This window comes from Micromys minutus (assembly GCF_963924665.1).
Source record: "Micromys minutus genome assembly, chromosome: 7".
Taxonomy (NCBI): domain Eukaryota; kingdom Metazoa; phylum Chordata; class Mammalia; order Rodentia; family Muridae; genus Micromys; species Micromys minutus.
Genome location: NC_137976.1, coordinates 59,906,609 through 59,922,385, shown reverse-complemented (window position 1 = coordinate 59,922,385; position 15,777 = coordinate 59,906,609). Strand labels below are relative to the sequence as shown.

General features: G+C 45.9%; 1 protein-coding gene across 5 annotated transcripts in view; it reads right to left on the bottom strand.

The window, feature by feature from the left end:
* RUBCN (rubicon autophagy regulator) overlaps positions 1 to 15,777 on the bottom strand; it is a 51,232-nt gene continuing 35,455 nt past the window's right edge. For all 5 annotated transcript variants that reach the window (XM_080918733.1, XM_080918730.1, XM_080918732.1 and 2 more), the window contains 11 exons: positions 14,667 to 14,877; positions 14,179 to 14,280; positions 7,374 to 7,431; positions 6,778 to 6,910; positions 6,015 to 6,160; positions 5,401 to 5,465; positions 4,781 to 5,019; positions 4,228 to 4,289; positions 3,711 to 3,864; positions 2,543 to 2,636; positions 1 to 2,350 (listed from right to left, as the gene is read on the bottom strand). In XM_080918733.1, the coding sequence (XP_080774859.1) occupies positions 2,172 to 2,350; positions 2,543 to 2,636; positions 3,711 to 3,864; positions 4,228 to 4,289; positions 4,781 to 5,019; positions 5,401 to 5,465; positions 6,015 to 6,160; positions 6,778 to 6,910; positions 7,374 to 7,431; positions 14,179 to 14,280; positions 14,667 to 14,877 (1,443 nt within the window). In that variant the 3' untranslated portion in view covers positions 1 to 2,171. The remainder of the gene's footprint in view (positions 2,351 to 2,542; positions 2,637 to 3,710; positions 3,865 to 4,227; positions 4,290 to 4,780; positions 5,020 to 5,400; positions 5,466 to 6,014; positions 6,161 to 6,777; positions 6,911 to 7,373; positions 7,432 to 14,178; positions 14,281 to 14,666; positions 14,878 to 15,777) is intronic.

The window sequence follows — 15,777 nt, the reverse complement described above, 5'->3', positions numbered from 1 at the left end:
CTGTCAGGATGTGCGTAAATTACAGCAGGTGAGAATCCAGTTCTAAACCCAGTTGTTCACAGACAGAGCATTTTTACTTTTACTCTTCCTGCTCCTTTTAAGTTAGTTCAGCAAAAGCTCTCCAACCCTCAGCAGAGGGAGTCTTCAGTGCAGAGCACTTGGCACCTTTCCCTGGAACAGAGCGGATGCTCCCTCCCATCCCCACCGCAGCAGGGGATCCTCAGATACTATTAAGTGACTAAGTGCTTTCACAGCTCCCTACTCCTTCTCCCCCACTCCCAAATTAACAAAACATGGGTATTTGGTCAGTAATGAGCCCAGACTCAGCTCTAAAAGGTACGTGCTCTAGAGGACGGGAAACAGGAGTGTCAGTGGGACTGCTTGAGCCTGTGTTGACTGGGAGCATGGGAGGACATCTCCACTGTGCTAACTTCAGTGAGCAGCTGGACAGGAAGTCAGCCAGGAACTGGAACTGGAGTGAGAGTCTGAATCCACTGACTCGGTGATAACGGAGTTGGAAGGGGTTTCTAACCAGCTCTTCAGAACTGGCTTTGGCCTCAGCTTTCTGCCTCAGCTCCTGAAGAGAGCAGTCCCAGCTATCCGGCCCGTGTAGTTTTCCAATCCCAAGTTTGAGTCAGAGAAGCCACACCTGAACTTGTTTCCTGTTGCTCTGCTAGAGCTCAGCTTGGCTGTTACATCAATGTGCCCTCTGCCTCTCTGGGAGACCCCTTGCTCCTTCTAGCTCAGCAACCTGTCTGCTTCCACCAACAATGTGCAACTCCATTTGACTTCTTGGGGCGCTGCTCAAACCAGTGATTTTACTAGCGACCAAGTACAGAAGACACGGGCCAGCTCTAGAACAAGAGCACTGTGGACTTTAGCTCACAGAATTGCCAGGCTCTGAGAGGCAACCTTGACCAGTGTTTATAGACATTAGGTGCTGCAGCAACTCAAATACCACCACAATCAAGTGCAGGAAACTTCCCACACAAAATGCACATTAGGTGATAGATGAAGAGTCTATTAAAATTAGTAACATGAAATGGCTGTTTCAACATATATTACCAAGGCTGAAGAGTTAGTTAATGCATAGGCTCTTGTTACTCTGAGCAAGCAGAAACATTCACACTGTCAAGTGCTCTGGTGCTACTTGGGACGGCCTCCCCCAGCTCTGAGAAAGGAAACTAAGGCAAGAGATCAGCCAAGAGGAAGGGCCCAGCTCTGCTCCAGGAAGGGGACAGAGAATGGAGTAAGGTCATACCTGTAGTTAGAACCACAATGGTCACATAGTCAGTCATACAGAGCAATAAGTAACCCACTATTAAGATGGTGGATGGGGTTTTTATCCTCGCCTTAGGTTGCATCAGGGACTTGCCCGAGCATGAAGCACACCTGCACTCAGCTAGTTAACTGAGACTGGCTGCCCCTGAGGAGGCTGTGGGCTCTTCTGAAAACAAGCGCTCCCTAAGCTCCAGCTGCAGCCGCACTTGTGCGTGTGGCCTGGCCTAAGACTTCAAGCCCACCACAGAGTACACAAAGCTTGTGCCCGCCTATGCCATGAATATTTGCCTCCTTGAGATCCCAAGGATTCTAGAACAATGATGGTTTTGTTCCTACCTGACCCCCATATACCTAGGTGGCCTGTCCTGACAGACTGCCTGTCCTGTACCTGTCGTGTGCCCCCTTTCTCTTCCGGACCTCAGGGCACAGTCTTATTCTCTTTTAGGACTGGGACAGAGAAAAGACCATTCTTCTGTTTCGGCAGCAAAGGAGAAGTTGGCTGAGAAAGGCGTGGCTCAGATGCTGAGGAATTAAGTCAAGAGTGGGAAAGATCTTTGAGTTGCGGCTGTAACCAGATCTGGTCCTAGTGGAAGAGGCCAAGCGTGTCAGAACCGGGTCTTGATGTCCATTCCCCTGACAGGAGGCAGTCCAAGTGTCAGTTCTGAGGCGATTACCCAATGCCCACAGATATCTGTCACAATAGAGTGGATCCATCAACCAATAAAGGTTGCCTACACCTGGACAGCAGACAAGTCATAAAAAAATGACTATATATATATATATATATATATATTTTTTTTTTTTTAAAGGCCACACCTTCCTTGAAGGTGTGGCTCAGTTCTATATCTGACCCTAGCCAGACCCTTAGACAAAGGGCTTTGGTGCATTCCTCAGGTGGTCTCTAGGACAGTGGCCTCTAGAGCCAAGGCTTCTGTGGGCTCCTCCTCATAGTCAGACAAGTAGGATTCCAGGCTCTGCTTGGCCAGCAACTCCCGACGGGCCTGCAGCCGCTCACACCGGGGGCAGCTTCCAGACTTGAAGCAAGTTTTATGGTAACAGGCTTTACACTCTATTCATTCAGGTTGAAAAAGGGAGAAAAGAAAACAATTTGTATTATCCCAGGCTGAAAGCAACTCACCACACAGCCGCTTCTCCCCACAGCCCGTGCTCAGGGGTGGAGTGTGGAGTCCCTCACACCACACTCCTGCTAACAGAGGACTCTCCGGTGAACACTGGCTTTCTATATAGCAACAGCCCTCACCTTCACAGGTCCGGCACTTGTGTAGTTCAAAAGGAAAGATGACGTCATCTTCATTCTGGCAGAACTCACAGATGAAGCCCTTGGCCTGGCACAGCTGTGAAGGAGAGCAATGGAAGACAAGTGAGGAACCAGCTCTGGAGGGTGGGCTCCAGGGAGGGCCCAAGTCATAAGCAAAGCTCCGAGCAGGTGGAGGGTCTACTGTCTATGGCATCGAGCCTCAGGCTAGACTTGTGAGTATGAGAACCAAAGCTGGACACCACACACAAAACTTAAGGTGTGGACAAGAGACATGGACCTAAGAAGTCCTTACCACTGGAGCAGCCCTTAGTGAAGAGGAACGGGTGAAGAGAGGGCACTGAGAAGAGGGGCCTCAAATCTGTAATCCAGTATCAGTTTTTATTTTGAAACATGCACCACTAATTAAGATAAAAGGTGAAGTAAGGGTGTTTCCCAGAAACAACACTCTGTAGTCAGGTTATACTGCAGAATGCCCACCCCATTCCCACCACACACACCCTCACCCCGCCACAGGCCACAAACCAGGCAGCTGAGATGGGCAGATCTAAAAGAATCATTTCCAGATTTCTAGTATGTTGATCCTATCATGAACAATAGGAAGTAATGCTTGTAAGTAGAATTTACAGAGATGCTGTCAAGTAAGCTATTTCATTGGTCCTCAAAAGCTTAAGAGGGAAGGACAGTGCATCTAAGAGTTACCTTCATTCCAGAAAGAAGAAAACGGGCCTACATAGAGAGCAACTGCTGAGACTATGATTGAAACCAGCAGCCTCCAGCCTATGGCCAAGGTCCTCTGAGTGAGGCCTTCTTCACTGAAGGCTGCTTAGCCCAGCCCACGGCCAACACCAGCATCAGCTTCTGGCCTAACAGTTTTTCTATGTTTGTTTTCTCAAGACAGGGTCTTGATGAACAGCCCAGGCTGATTCTGGATTCAAGTCCTCCTGCCCCAGCTCAGCAAGGCTCCTCCCTGTAACTCCAGGTTCTTCAGATAAGAACCTGTTGCTCACTGACTTAGAGAATAGCAAGCCCTTCTGGCTTCTCTCAGTGTCAACTCGGTCTCGTCAAGTTTCTAGAGCTAAATGGCAAGAACCCTGCCCCACCTAAGCCCCAAGCAAGACTTCAGCTTCGGGGCAGAGCAAGGCTGCCTCACCATGCATCTCTCTACGTGGGCGGTTCCTGCTCTGGTGAGCTCCGTCAGCCGGGGCCCCAGTTCTCCCTTCTTGGTTGCGGTCAGGTCGTTCAGGGAATACAGATGGAGGTCCTCTGTCAGGTGGCCTGGAACTGCGTCAAAGGAGTCCAGGAGCCTGCAGAACAGAGAGGCATTTCACATGGTGCACGACAGTACCAAACTCCTTCCTCAGAAGGAGAGAGGCTAACTAGGGTAGGCAACATTCAGCCAGCCTAGGTATTCTGGGCTCCCCCAGCTCCCCATACCAAAAGTATTTTATTTATAAACCCTGGAGAGAAAGCTTGGAAAATGGTGTCTGGCCATGGGCAGATAATCCTTTTCAAAAAAAGACAATTTAATTACTGTCATGGCTTCCCATTGACTAATTTCAGACATTTCTGCAAATTCTTCCTCATGTAAAACAGCTAACTGTTGGGACATACTCCTTCTAAGAGACAACAGAGCAGCCAGAGGACTCTGGCCTCCAGAGGAGACTTACTCTTTGGCCAGTCGGCATGTCTTAAACATGTTCTTCATGTGGCACAGCTGAACCCGCAGCAGCTGAAGACAAGACATTGGGTGGAGAAGAGGAGAGAAGGAGCTGTTAGACTAGCCAGTGCCTTCAGACTCTGCACACAGCAGCCAGGGTGTTGCTGCCCTCACCCCTCTCAGCCAGATCTTCAACACTTCACTTCAGTGTCATCTTTGGCCATGAAAAGCCCTTCTGCTAAGTCAGTATCAGACACAACGGCAGCCGCTTGAGAACTCTGGAATGCTTTCAAGTGCTATCAAGGCCTTAGAGCTGCTTCAAGGTTTGAGACTCTGGCAGGACAAGTACCCAGGAACTGTGGAAGCATAGCTCTGTGACAGAGGCCTTACTAGTACTATGGGAACTTGGTCCCCAGCACTGGAAAACAGACAAACAAGAGAGTCCATAGAACGAGAATGATGACCGTGACAAAAAGTGTGGTGACCTAAGGCAACTGCACCAACAGAAACAGAAGCTAGGACAGAAGCAGGCATGTATCGCAGGGCTTGTTCAGATGTCTCACCCGGACTTGGTTGAGCAGCTTGACCTTCCTGTAGAGGGCACTATTGATGTCCTGCACATTGAAGAGAGGATCATTCCAGATCTTAATGAGCAGGTCCTTGGAGAAGTTGCTGACACAGTACTTGCTAAAGTCCCATTTTCGCAGGATGCGGCTGGGGACGACCGTCTGGGCGTTCTCGTGGCAGCACTGGCAGAAGTACTTGCCCAGGTACTCACAGTACCGCAGCCGCTTGATATAATCTAGAAACCCAGAAAGCCAAAGGCTAGTGTGATTCATATTCAGAAGCTGGTGACCCTTCAAAAGGCAGGCAGGGAGGGCCAATTGGCTTCTAACGAAAGCTGGAAAAAACTCAATGGTGGGATCTATGGTTCCTGCACTCCATCCTGGAGGCCACTGAAGAATCCAAACTGCTGGAGCTAATGAGACCCAGACTCTAAGAGCCTAGCTGCAATGAACCAGTTTCTCCAGAATATGGTTCTGGTAGTGCTGCTCCCTGAGGTAATGCCCCTCTTCTGTTCCAGGGCCTTCTTCCCTCCCCTCACCGGTCCTTTCACCCCCATCATCATCTGGGACAGGCATGGGAGAGGACAGAGCTCTCAGGTCATTATGATGGGGCTCACCGGGGTCGGTTCGGATGCCACATCCCGCACAGCGGTAATTCTGCTTGGCCACAGCAATCTTTCTCCTACAGGACGATAGAGGAGAGGGGATTAGCAGATGGCAGCTACACAGGGCTCAGACTATAAAGGGTGAGGGTGCAAAGACTTCACCAACTTTGAACAAACTCACTTTCTACTGGGAACACTGGTACAAAGGGAAGGTTTGTGAGGTTACGGCTTACCGGGTCAGGTCAGTGAGGAAGGGATTATCCTCACTGTGAACTCATTTTCTGTACAAATGCAAGGGATGAGGGATGGGAAGCAGGAAAGAACAAAAGGAGGAAAAGCATTTATATTAAAAGGAGAAAACCCAGTGAGCTCACAGGTGCTGAGAGGAAGGCAACAGTCTGGGAATGCTGATTTAAGGGAGAAGGGGGGTTCCAGTTATGTATGAGAGAGAACTGAAGTGCTAGAAAATTAAGAACAAAAGTAAACTGGAGGACCATCTTTCCATGCCTTTAAACACACAGAAGTGTGTGGAAAGCACAGCCAGAGGCAGACAGGAAAGTAAGAAGATGGCTCCTACAGCAAAGAGAATGAATCCCCTCTGACACGGACAGTCACTGGCCACTCACGTTGGGGCTGGATGAACGTTAAAAATGATCTGAGGCCGGGGTGGAGCCCACTCCAGGTTGCCTCGGACACGGATCCGAAGCTTGTAGATGTCCGCATGCTGTCCGTCATCTGGTGAGATGGGCAGGGAGTCGGGGATGGGCAGGAGCTGCAGGAGGAAAGTGCATGTGAGCTGGCCTGCACAATCCATGAGAACATGTATGCTTAGCATGTATGCTTAGCCCTCTGGCCGCGGCAGAAGCAGAGATGAGGAGACATATTTCAGAATTAACACAGGCTGAGGCTTTTACAAACCCTGATTTAAAAACAAACTAGCAGACACCAGGCTACTAGAAGCCAGGATCCTGAGTTCTAAGAAGCAAAGAGAGACAGCATTTTAGGATGCTGGCACCCACTGCTGATCCTGCCCCTATACTTCCTGGAGCCTTTACTATCCCAGCATGCCTAACACCTCAAACAATTCAACTGTAGAGCAACAAGGAGTTTGAAAAATTCATTCTCACACAGTGTCTTAAAAGTTAGACACAAAACATGAGCTTTTCCTCTGTGGAAGAGGATGGAGAGGGAGTGATAGCCAGGAAAACCTAGGAAGGCAAGCATTCACCCATCCAATCATTCACTCAGGCACTCTCAATGTACTTGTAAACAACGTATTCCTGAAAAGGGAAAGACACACGGGTTCACTCCAGACTGGGCATGTGAGAAAGGAGAACAAGATCAGAAGGTTCACAGGCTCCTGGGCAGGGAGGAACGGGAAAAGCCTACCTTCTGTGGAGCATCATGCTCTGGGACTAGCCACTCTAGCTCCGAGGCAGCTGGAAGCTGCATCCCCTCAAATTGCTTCAGAAGCCCCATGGCCACTGCCTCAGCAGATGTGGAGTGCAGGAAGCAGTGTGAACTGGAAGGGAAAGAGCCGAGGAGGACTGAGTGCACCAAGTGAGAAAGGCTGGGGCTTCCTGTCAGGGGCCCCAGACTATACACCTGAACTTCTCACTGTTCACTTTACTCATGCCAGACACACATGCACTGTTCTTAAGTGACTCTATATAAGTTCCAATCTAACCTCCCAACATACATGGTACTGCAGTTAAGAATTCTGTATTTTTCTTTAAGTTCAGCTTCTTTACTTAAGATGGACACTCTGACTGTTTATAAAATAAAGTCAATAAAACTGCTATCAAACCTCTCAAAGATGTGGTGTCTTTCTCCCCTTACGTAGCCACCACATGAGGGCCATCACTTGAACTTTGTCTCTTCTTGTCATGGGATGGCTTTGGCTGTGACATTTCTCAACCATAGGCCATGATTTTGGTTTGTTTCTCCATATACCCCAAAGTTATTAATCAAATGAAAAGACTCACAAATTCTGGGAGAAGGAAGATTTGCCGTTTGAGACTGCACTCCTCCGGATGTCAGCATCTACATGGAAACCAGAGATTAAGGGATGGGAAAGGAAGAGAAGCTAAGGGACCAATCACAGGGTGCTGCAGCTAAGAACTAGGGTGGCAGCTACGTGCCACATTCTATACAGAGTGCCTTCACACAACTGTTTGTTCGGTTGGCTTGGGGATCACAAATGCTCTTTGGGTTGAATATGAATCTTATCTTGTCAAATAGCATTCATAATGCTCTTGATATAAAAGGCTTTCGAGAGTATTTCCTGAATGATTAAATTTAAATTTTTTGCAAATTTCATCCCACTAGGGATAGGGGGAACGTGAAAGAAAATCTTAAGACAGACATCCTTGGATAAGGAACTAACCAATTTTCATACCATAGGCTTGGGCTATTTAAAAAAAAGTGGTACACGCTACAGAGAGATGTTTGATAACTGTTGTCACCATAAAGACTACAATCATGCCACATAAAGGTGTTTCTGTCAATGAAGGCCAATGCATATGCATATGACAGTGGTCCCATGAGATTCTATCATCTTAGTGACACGGTAGCTTCTGAAGGTAAATTCTATGATCTGTGATAGTTACACAAAATCACCTAGGGATGCATTTCTCAGAATACACTGTTTTTAAGCAAAGCATCTCATCTTCAAGTAAGGACACTGGTTTTACTTCCATTTCTTTTCTTTAGAACCTATAATAAAGCTGTATTTAATCTGCTATTGTCCTTTCTCACAAGAGACATACGGAGGTCAGAGGAGGTATGGGACAGGGACCCCAGAGCAGAGTTGAGGCAGTCCTGACAGCCCAGTGGGTATGGTGCCTGACACCATCTAACTCGCTGACTTTACTGAGCCTGTGGGGCACCTGATGACTCAAGTTAGTTCAAGCAGATGACTAAGATGATGTGGGTGTACCACTAATTGAGCACAATGGTAAAACCATACCAAGGTCTAAAATAGACAAGAAGGAAAGTGTTCTATAGCGAACAGAAAGAAGTCTGCACCTTCCTAGTGAGTTTAAAATAATTATAAACATTCTTATTAATCTTTTGAACAAAAACAAATATATATTTAAAGCAAATATGCTTTTCAAAGAGAATTTATTTGAAGGGCTTTTGATGCTTTTGATAGAATAAGGCAATTATTACTGACTGGAAACATTTATAAAATATAAAAACAGAGGTAAAGGTGCTTGCTGCCAGCCACAAAGACTTGAGTTCAAACTTGAGTTCAAACCCCAAGATCCACATGGTTGCCCTCAGACATATGCATGCTGAAAATCCAATGCCAGTGAATTTTCTGTAACTGTTAATTCAAAGAGGAAAACTGTAAAATGGTGAACTACTGTTATTAAACTTTTTTTTAAAAGAGTCAGGGAGAAACAATTGATGGCTCTGGACTTCATCCTAGTTAGGGAACGCTGTGATGAAAACCATGACCAAAGCAACTCAAGGAGGAAGGGTTTACTTCAGCCTACACTTCCAGTCACAGTTCATCACTGAGGAAGTCAGGACAGGAACTCAAACAGGGCAGGGACCTGAAGCAGGAGCTAACACAGAGGCCATGGAGGGATGTCACTTACTGGCTTGCTTCTCCTGGCTTGCTCAGCCTGCTTTCTTGTAGAACCCAGCTCTACCAGCCCAGGGATGGCCCCGCCCACAATGGGCTGACAGCTTTTCTCAATTGAGGTTCCCTTCTTTCAGATAACCCTAGCTTGTATCAAGTTGACATAAAACGGTTTGATACAAATTTTTCTTATCAGAAAACACTGTTCGTGAGTACCCTTCTTTATATATTATATTAGGTTTCAATTTATTGCCTGTGAGCCATACATCTGCTGAGCTTCAAACCTGTCTCCTGGGTCAGCTGGCATAGGTAAAGACTTGTCTGTAGAGGGCGCTGGAGGACACTGAGGAGGAAGGTGTTTGTCCTGTTGCAGTCAGCTGTGCTCCTACCTTAGCTGGCAGCTCAGGGCATTGATACTGCCCATGGAATGTGCCCATGGCAGTGGCATAACACAGCGCAATTAGTGGTTCCTCTCACAACCATTTCCCACAGTGCATCTTGGAGAGCTTTATGGTGTCAGGGGCTTAGCCCTTCTCCACTGGCTGCTCCTCCTAGTCCTGAGTTCTGAGGTAAGGCACTGAGAATATCTTCCCAGTGGAGGCTGTTGGCTTGGTTTCTCCCTACAAATGACACCCATAATGCAACTCAAGATAGCTCTATGACTTCAGAAGCTTCTCTGCCAGGCAGCCTGGGTCTCAGACTTGGGGATACAGTCTAGTGCTGCTATTCTAGCGCTAGGGAGAGGCTGCCATCTGTATCTACCCTTCCAATGTTCTCTATAGTTTTCTTTACTCCTTAGGCACTTCTCGCTTATGGTTTCAACCAACTCCTTATTACATATAAAACTCTTACCAATCCCTATTCAAACTGCTGTGCTATTTTCTGTTTCCTAGTTGGACCCTGACAATACACACACACACACACATACAAACATACACACACTTACATGCACATACACATATATATATATGTGCACACACACACACACACACACACACACACACAATCTTCTGGAATGAGGAAAATGCACCAATACTAGATTATAACAAAGGTTGCTCAACTCAGCAAGTTTATCAAACATCACTGTGTTGTAACTTGTAGTGGGTGAATTTTGTGATGTAAATTATACTTCAACAGATCTGTTTTTTAGACAAATATGTTAATGAACAATATGTATTTATATTTTTTGTATTGGTATACATGTATTATATTGGTATATTTGTATTGGGTTCTTTACAATCTCTAGGTTTATATTCTTTATTGCTGGATGAAGTCCATTTTCTTTATTCATACTATGATTCATATGGTCTACGTAGTGAGCTATAATCTGAGGTAAGTGATCAAATTAATCAGAGGCTTATGTAATATGCAGACTACTTCTAATCGATATCCATAATGTGACACTTCAATACCTTACTTTTCCAAAGGTGTTATAAATTCTAATAAATGTCTTGATCAATGTATCTTGGTAATTTGAATAAGAATGGCTCCATAGGTGCATATATTTGAATGCTTAGTCACGGGGGAGTGAAAGGCACTATTTGAAAGGACTAAAAGGGTTAGGAGGTATGGCCTTGCTGGAGAAAGTGTGTCACTAGGGGTGTGCTTTGAGGGTTCAAAGGCCCATGCCAGGCCCAATGTCCCTCTCTTTACCTATGGATCAGTATGTAGAACTCAGCCACTTCTTCAGTACCACGTCTCTCTGTGTGCGACCTGATGATAATGGGCTAACCTCTGAGACTGTAAGCAAGGTTCCAATTAAATGCTTTGTTTTTAAGAATTACCTTGGTCATAGTGTCTCTTCACAGCAACAGAACAGTGACTAAGATAGCATCCCAAAACAATCTTCAACAGTATGGAATCTCTTAAGGTGATCAAAAGGGAGCATGCCTGGAAACCTCTGGACATTATCAGGGAGACTGCTCCTGAGAAGTATGATATTTTTCAGGAAAATTTTGACACAAGCCCAATTAAGGACTAGAAACAGATGACAATAAACATACAAAAAAAAGCAAGCTAGAGAATGAATTTGAAGTTCATAATTAGGAACCAATGTGGAGCAAGAGCACAAAACTTAAATCATTACTTTAAAAATATTTAAGTACGAGTGAGTGAGTGAATGAGAGAGAGAGTAATATGAATGATGACGCAGATGTCCTGGGAAGCTAGAAGGGAGTATGGATCCCAGGAGCTGGAGTTATAGGTAAAGGTTCTGGGAACCAAATGTGGGTTCCCTGGAGGATCAGCAAGACAGCCTCTACCGCCCGGCCATCTTGTTACTTTTTGAGAGGCATCTCATTACATTCCTTCCTCTTGCCCTGCCCTGCCCCAAACCACTGGGCAGCAATGGGAGTCATAAGACAAAATATAGGTGAGTTTCCCTTTTGATTATTTGAAAGGTCTGATAACACTCAGCAGTGCATCTGCCTGGATTTCTGTTTAGTTTAGTTGGGTATTTCTCAAACCCAGCCCACTTTTTTGTTTCTTCCAGACAGGGTTTCATGGTGTACCTCTGGTTGTCCTAGAACTCTGTAGACCTGGCACACCTTGCGCTCACAGAAATCCCCCTGCCTCAGCCTCCTGGGTGCAGGTTAAAAGTGTGCAGCACCACCAATGCTCTCGTGCTTAGTCTTTTCAAAGAAACAATCTGTCTTGTCCCTAGGTGCTGCCTCTCTCTCCAGCTTGTGAATTTCTATCTGATCTTTATCACTTCCTTTGTCAAAGGCCTTGGGTACATCACTAATTTGGGCTCTCTCTGCTTTTATAGTATAAATGAACATCTATATGCCTTAGATGTATCCTAAAAGATGATACTGTTCATCTTCATATATTCATACAGATTCTCTTACTGTTTGTTTCTAGTTTAAATTCATTCTGATAAGAGGAAAGTAATCTTTTGTATCTGTAAGACTTGCTTTATCTGTATCAGTTATGCTTAACGTTCAAAGCCACAGTGTGGCCCAAATCATGATCTGCTTTGGAGATTAAATCTTACTCAGTATGCAATATTATGCCTTTATGCACCACTAATACCAATAAAAATCCAAGACTTAACTTTTTCTAGTTTTGACTAGTCTTTTCTAAATTGACTCCACCAGTCATGTGACTATGTTATCTCCGAGAGGGGAGATGGCAAGGGCTGCTTGAGGCATATGGAAAAGGGCACCTGAATATCCAGACTGCTCCTGCATGATGTCTAGTGTTCTCCAGTTAATTCTCCGGACCATGTGCTTCTCATAACCTTGACAAGTGTCACAGATCAAATATGTGCACAAGCTGGTGCAAACAGTCACACACATGCATGCAGAAGCACATCCACACCTCCAGCACGGCTACCTGAGAACAGATAGGCCACGGTCTAACCTGAGAGCCAGCTTAGAGCCCTTGCTGCCGTCTGTGTAACAATGAGTATAAAGAGAAAGAAAGGTGCTGAGACCAACAATGCTCTTGACTTGTGTGCAGGTCATAGGAACCCATATGTGCTAACAGGCTTGAAAAGACTTACTGCTATTCCCCAAACCAGTCCTGCCTCAAGCGTCTCGCCCAAAGGAGCTAAGGGGGATGTTAGGAACGGCTGGCATGTTTCTGAGCATTGAGGAGGGACAGGTGGCACTACTGGCCAGAGATGATGGCAAACCCGTCATGCTTCAAGGCAGTCCCCTCACAACAGAGAATGGCAGGGGCCTAGCAACTGAGAAATCCCACCCTATGGTTAATTCCTTTAAGGATTTCTGTTCTGAACCAACAGTGAATTAGCTGATTGCACACACCCTTCGGGCCCACAAATGAAGCAACAATTTCCAACAGGAGTTCACTTTGTGAGAACTATGATTAGAAAAGAACCCACATATAAATGAAGTGGGAAAAGGAGTTTTAAGTGATTATTACCGTCTGATACATTAAGAAGAACACAAAAAGAATGTCTTAGAGGCCCAGAAAATTTGTGCAAAATCTGGATTTCAGAGTGGAAAAGAATTCTGGATACTTGGGGGAACTCTGAAGACTAAAATAACATTATATCTATTCAATACCATTTTACAGTGTTATAATGCAGTATTGACTGTTCAGCTCTGTAAGGAGGTCACTCTTAGTTTTTCCATGGGGAAGAGTTTATGAATCTGAATTACTGTGTTTATTTGCTTGCTAGTTTGTCTTTGTGTTGAGACCTGAAATCTATAGTTTGCAGGAATAGGGCTGTTCTGAAGCATGTTCTTCCAGTATGATGTGGCCACTGCCAGGCTGGAAGCAGGCCAGCGGATTCTGGCAAGACTCAATGAGACCTTCTCAAGATCAAATGTCCCGACACTCTCCCTCACACAGACCAGTGCCTGAGAGTTCAGCCGCTCACTGACTCTCACGCCCCCAGCTCTGAATGATGCTGCACCAGCTGCAGTGCTGTTAGGAGGTGCTAGAAACGTGAGAGGTTGACGGTTAGCCACATCTATGTAGCTCTTGGGAGTCTGTCGCTCATGCCGGTCTGATGTTTACAATTACAATTATTACCATTATTATTACCATCACCATCATTGTTATTACCATTATTACTGTTTGTGATGTAGCCTGTAAGGAAACCAGTAGCTGTGAGTCACCAGGTTGGACCTGTTTCTTTGGTCTGTCGTCAGTTCCTCCTCTGGGTGACTGGTGATGCAAAAGGAGCATTGACCTGCTTTGCTACAGATGCTTTCCCAGACTGCAGCCCTGCCTCCTCCACTGACTGCAGCAAGGCCGGCCTCTGCCCACAGACTGCTAAGACAGAGACTACAGCTCTATGTAAACTGTTTTTTCCCTTCTTTTCTTCTCCCTAATGATCCCTGTTGTTTTTTAAATTACAACAAAGCTCTTTTATCAAAGCTATATTTTAGAACAATTTCATGGTGTTGTGGAGCCCGTGGAAACAGTCTAATTCATGTGGTTTGGCTCAGCTAGAAGGAGGAACAAGAGTGAAGACCCATGAGAAAGGTACAGACGTGAGGACAGAGAGTCAGGGTGACACCAACAGCTGGCCACCCTCTTCCAATCAAGGCTCTCATCTGCATGCATGTTAGAGGGGTTGTTTTTAGCAAGAGTGGCCATCCCTTATAGTAACTAACAGTGCTCCATAATTCGTCATAGTGAAGATTTTCTACTTAGAGGTCACCCAGTGTTTCAAATGAAAAGAAACAAGTAATAAATGCTCCCCGTAACAAGCTGTCATTTCTTACCTTGGATTTCAAATTCATCAACATCCTCCGCAGAGCCAGAGTCTGAGAGCTGTGTAGAATCACGTGAACTGAACTGGGAGCTGCTGGAGGTGACCCGGAAGCCTGTGACATTAATGATTGTCATAGTCACAGACAGGATAAAGGGTCGGTCTCTCATCCCTTTCAATGCCACAATAAGGGACCCACACGTTGACAGAGGAAAGAGGACAGAGTGCTGGCTGGGACATAAGCTGTACAGTAGAACTGGCACTTCTTGCTGGTTCATTCACCTTTGGAGAAGTCCATCTGTGACTCTTGGCCTTAGTTCTCACCTTGGAAATCCATTTTGAAATAAAGCTATTTCTGATGTAGGAAACATGAGTTCTAACAGCATTCCTAGTCTACCACCATCAACAAAACAGACCACCACGGTACTACCTTCTGACCAGAGAGGAGCCCTCGGCTTAGACATAAAGAGGTGAGCATGTAGTGGTCACAGGCCTACTCACTTCCATGCTCAGTCTCCTGGTACACAGGGAGCAGGTTTTTGGTGCGGATCTGCTGGCGCCGAAGGCGGATCTTCTGCTTCAGTTCCTGGATCTCTCTGTCACTATCTTCCTCCTCTACTTCCTCCTCTTCTAGACACTGGCTCATCATGTTGCATTTCATCAGCTCGATGGCAGCAATCAAGGACTCAGAGATGCTGAAGTGGGCATTTTCCTGGAGGAATGAGGACACCAAAAGAAGCTTCTTGTCAGGGGACTAAAAGAATGGAGCACCTTGCTGAGTACACTGTGGGGAAACAGAGCTTCGAAGACATGTGCTTTCCTCAGTTTAAAGCCGGGGAGGTGCACACATCTGCTGTAAGGAAAGCAGACAGATCTCTCTGCGCATGTGGCTGGCCATAACTATCTCATCTGTTCCCTGTTCTGTATAAAGATGAGAAGAAAATCTCAGTGCCAGCCTTACTTCCCTGTGCTCTGCTCAACACAATGAAAGAAACTACGGCTCTAAAACAGTCACCAAACTACAAGCACTGGGCACGTTGGTGGGGGAGGAACTGCTTGAGAAAGATGTGGCTCATAGACCAGCTACAGCAGATGACGAAACATTAGTTCCTTCAAGAGGGTTGGCACAAAACAGTATCCCTGATACTGACATGGTTATCTATACAAGAAGGAAACACCTCCACAGCCCTAGTGTTAATTTAGGTGTCTGGAGCAAGCTTTTCCACCATTATAGGGCACTGAGAAAATGCAACGAATAGTGCCATTGTGGCGTGCAGACCAGCCGCATGCCGTCTGGCTAGCTGAAGCTCTGCCCAGAGTGTGATGGGAAACACTGCTTCCTCTGGAAAAGATGAGACACTTCCAGATCTTCTAGAGAATTCTGATGGCATGGCTTCTAAGAATGAAACAAACTAAACCCAGTCAACTTCTGAAGAAGATAAAACTTGAAGTTTTATCAGCTGTTTTCTCTTATGACTGCTTTTAAAAATTACTCGAGCCAGGTCTAACAACACACACCTGTAATCTCAGCCCACAGAGGGTAGAGACAGGAGGAATCTAAGGTTTGAGGCTAGCCCAGGGCACATAATAACATCCCAACTCAAAACCAACA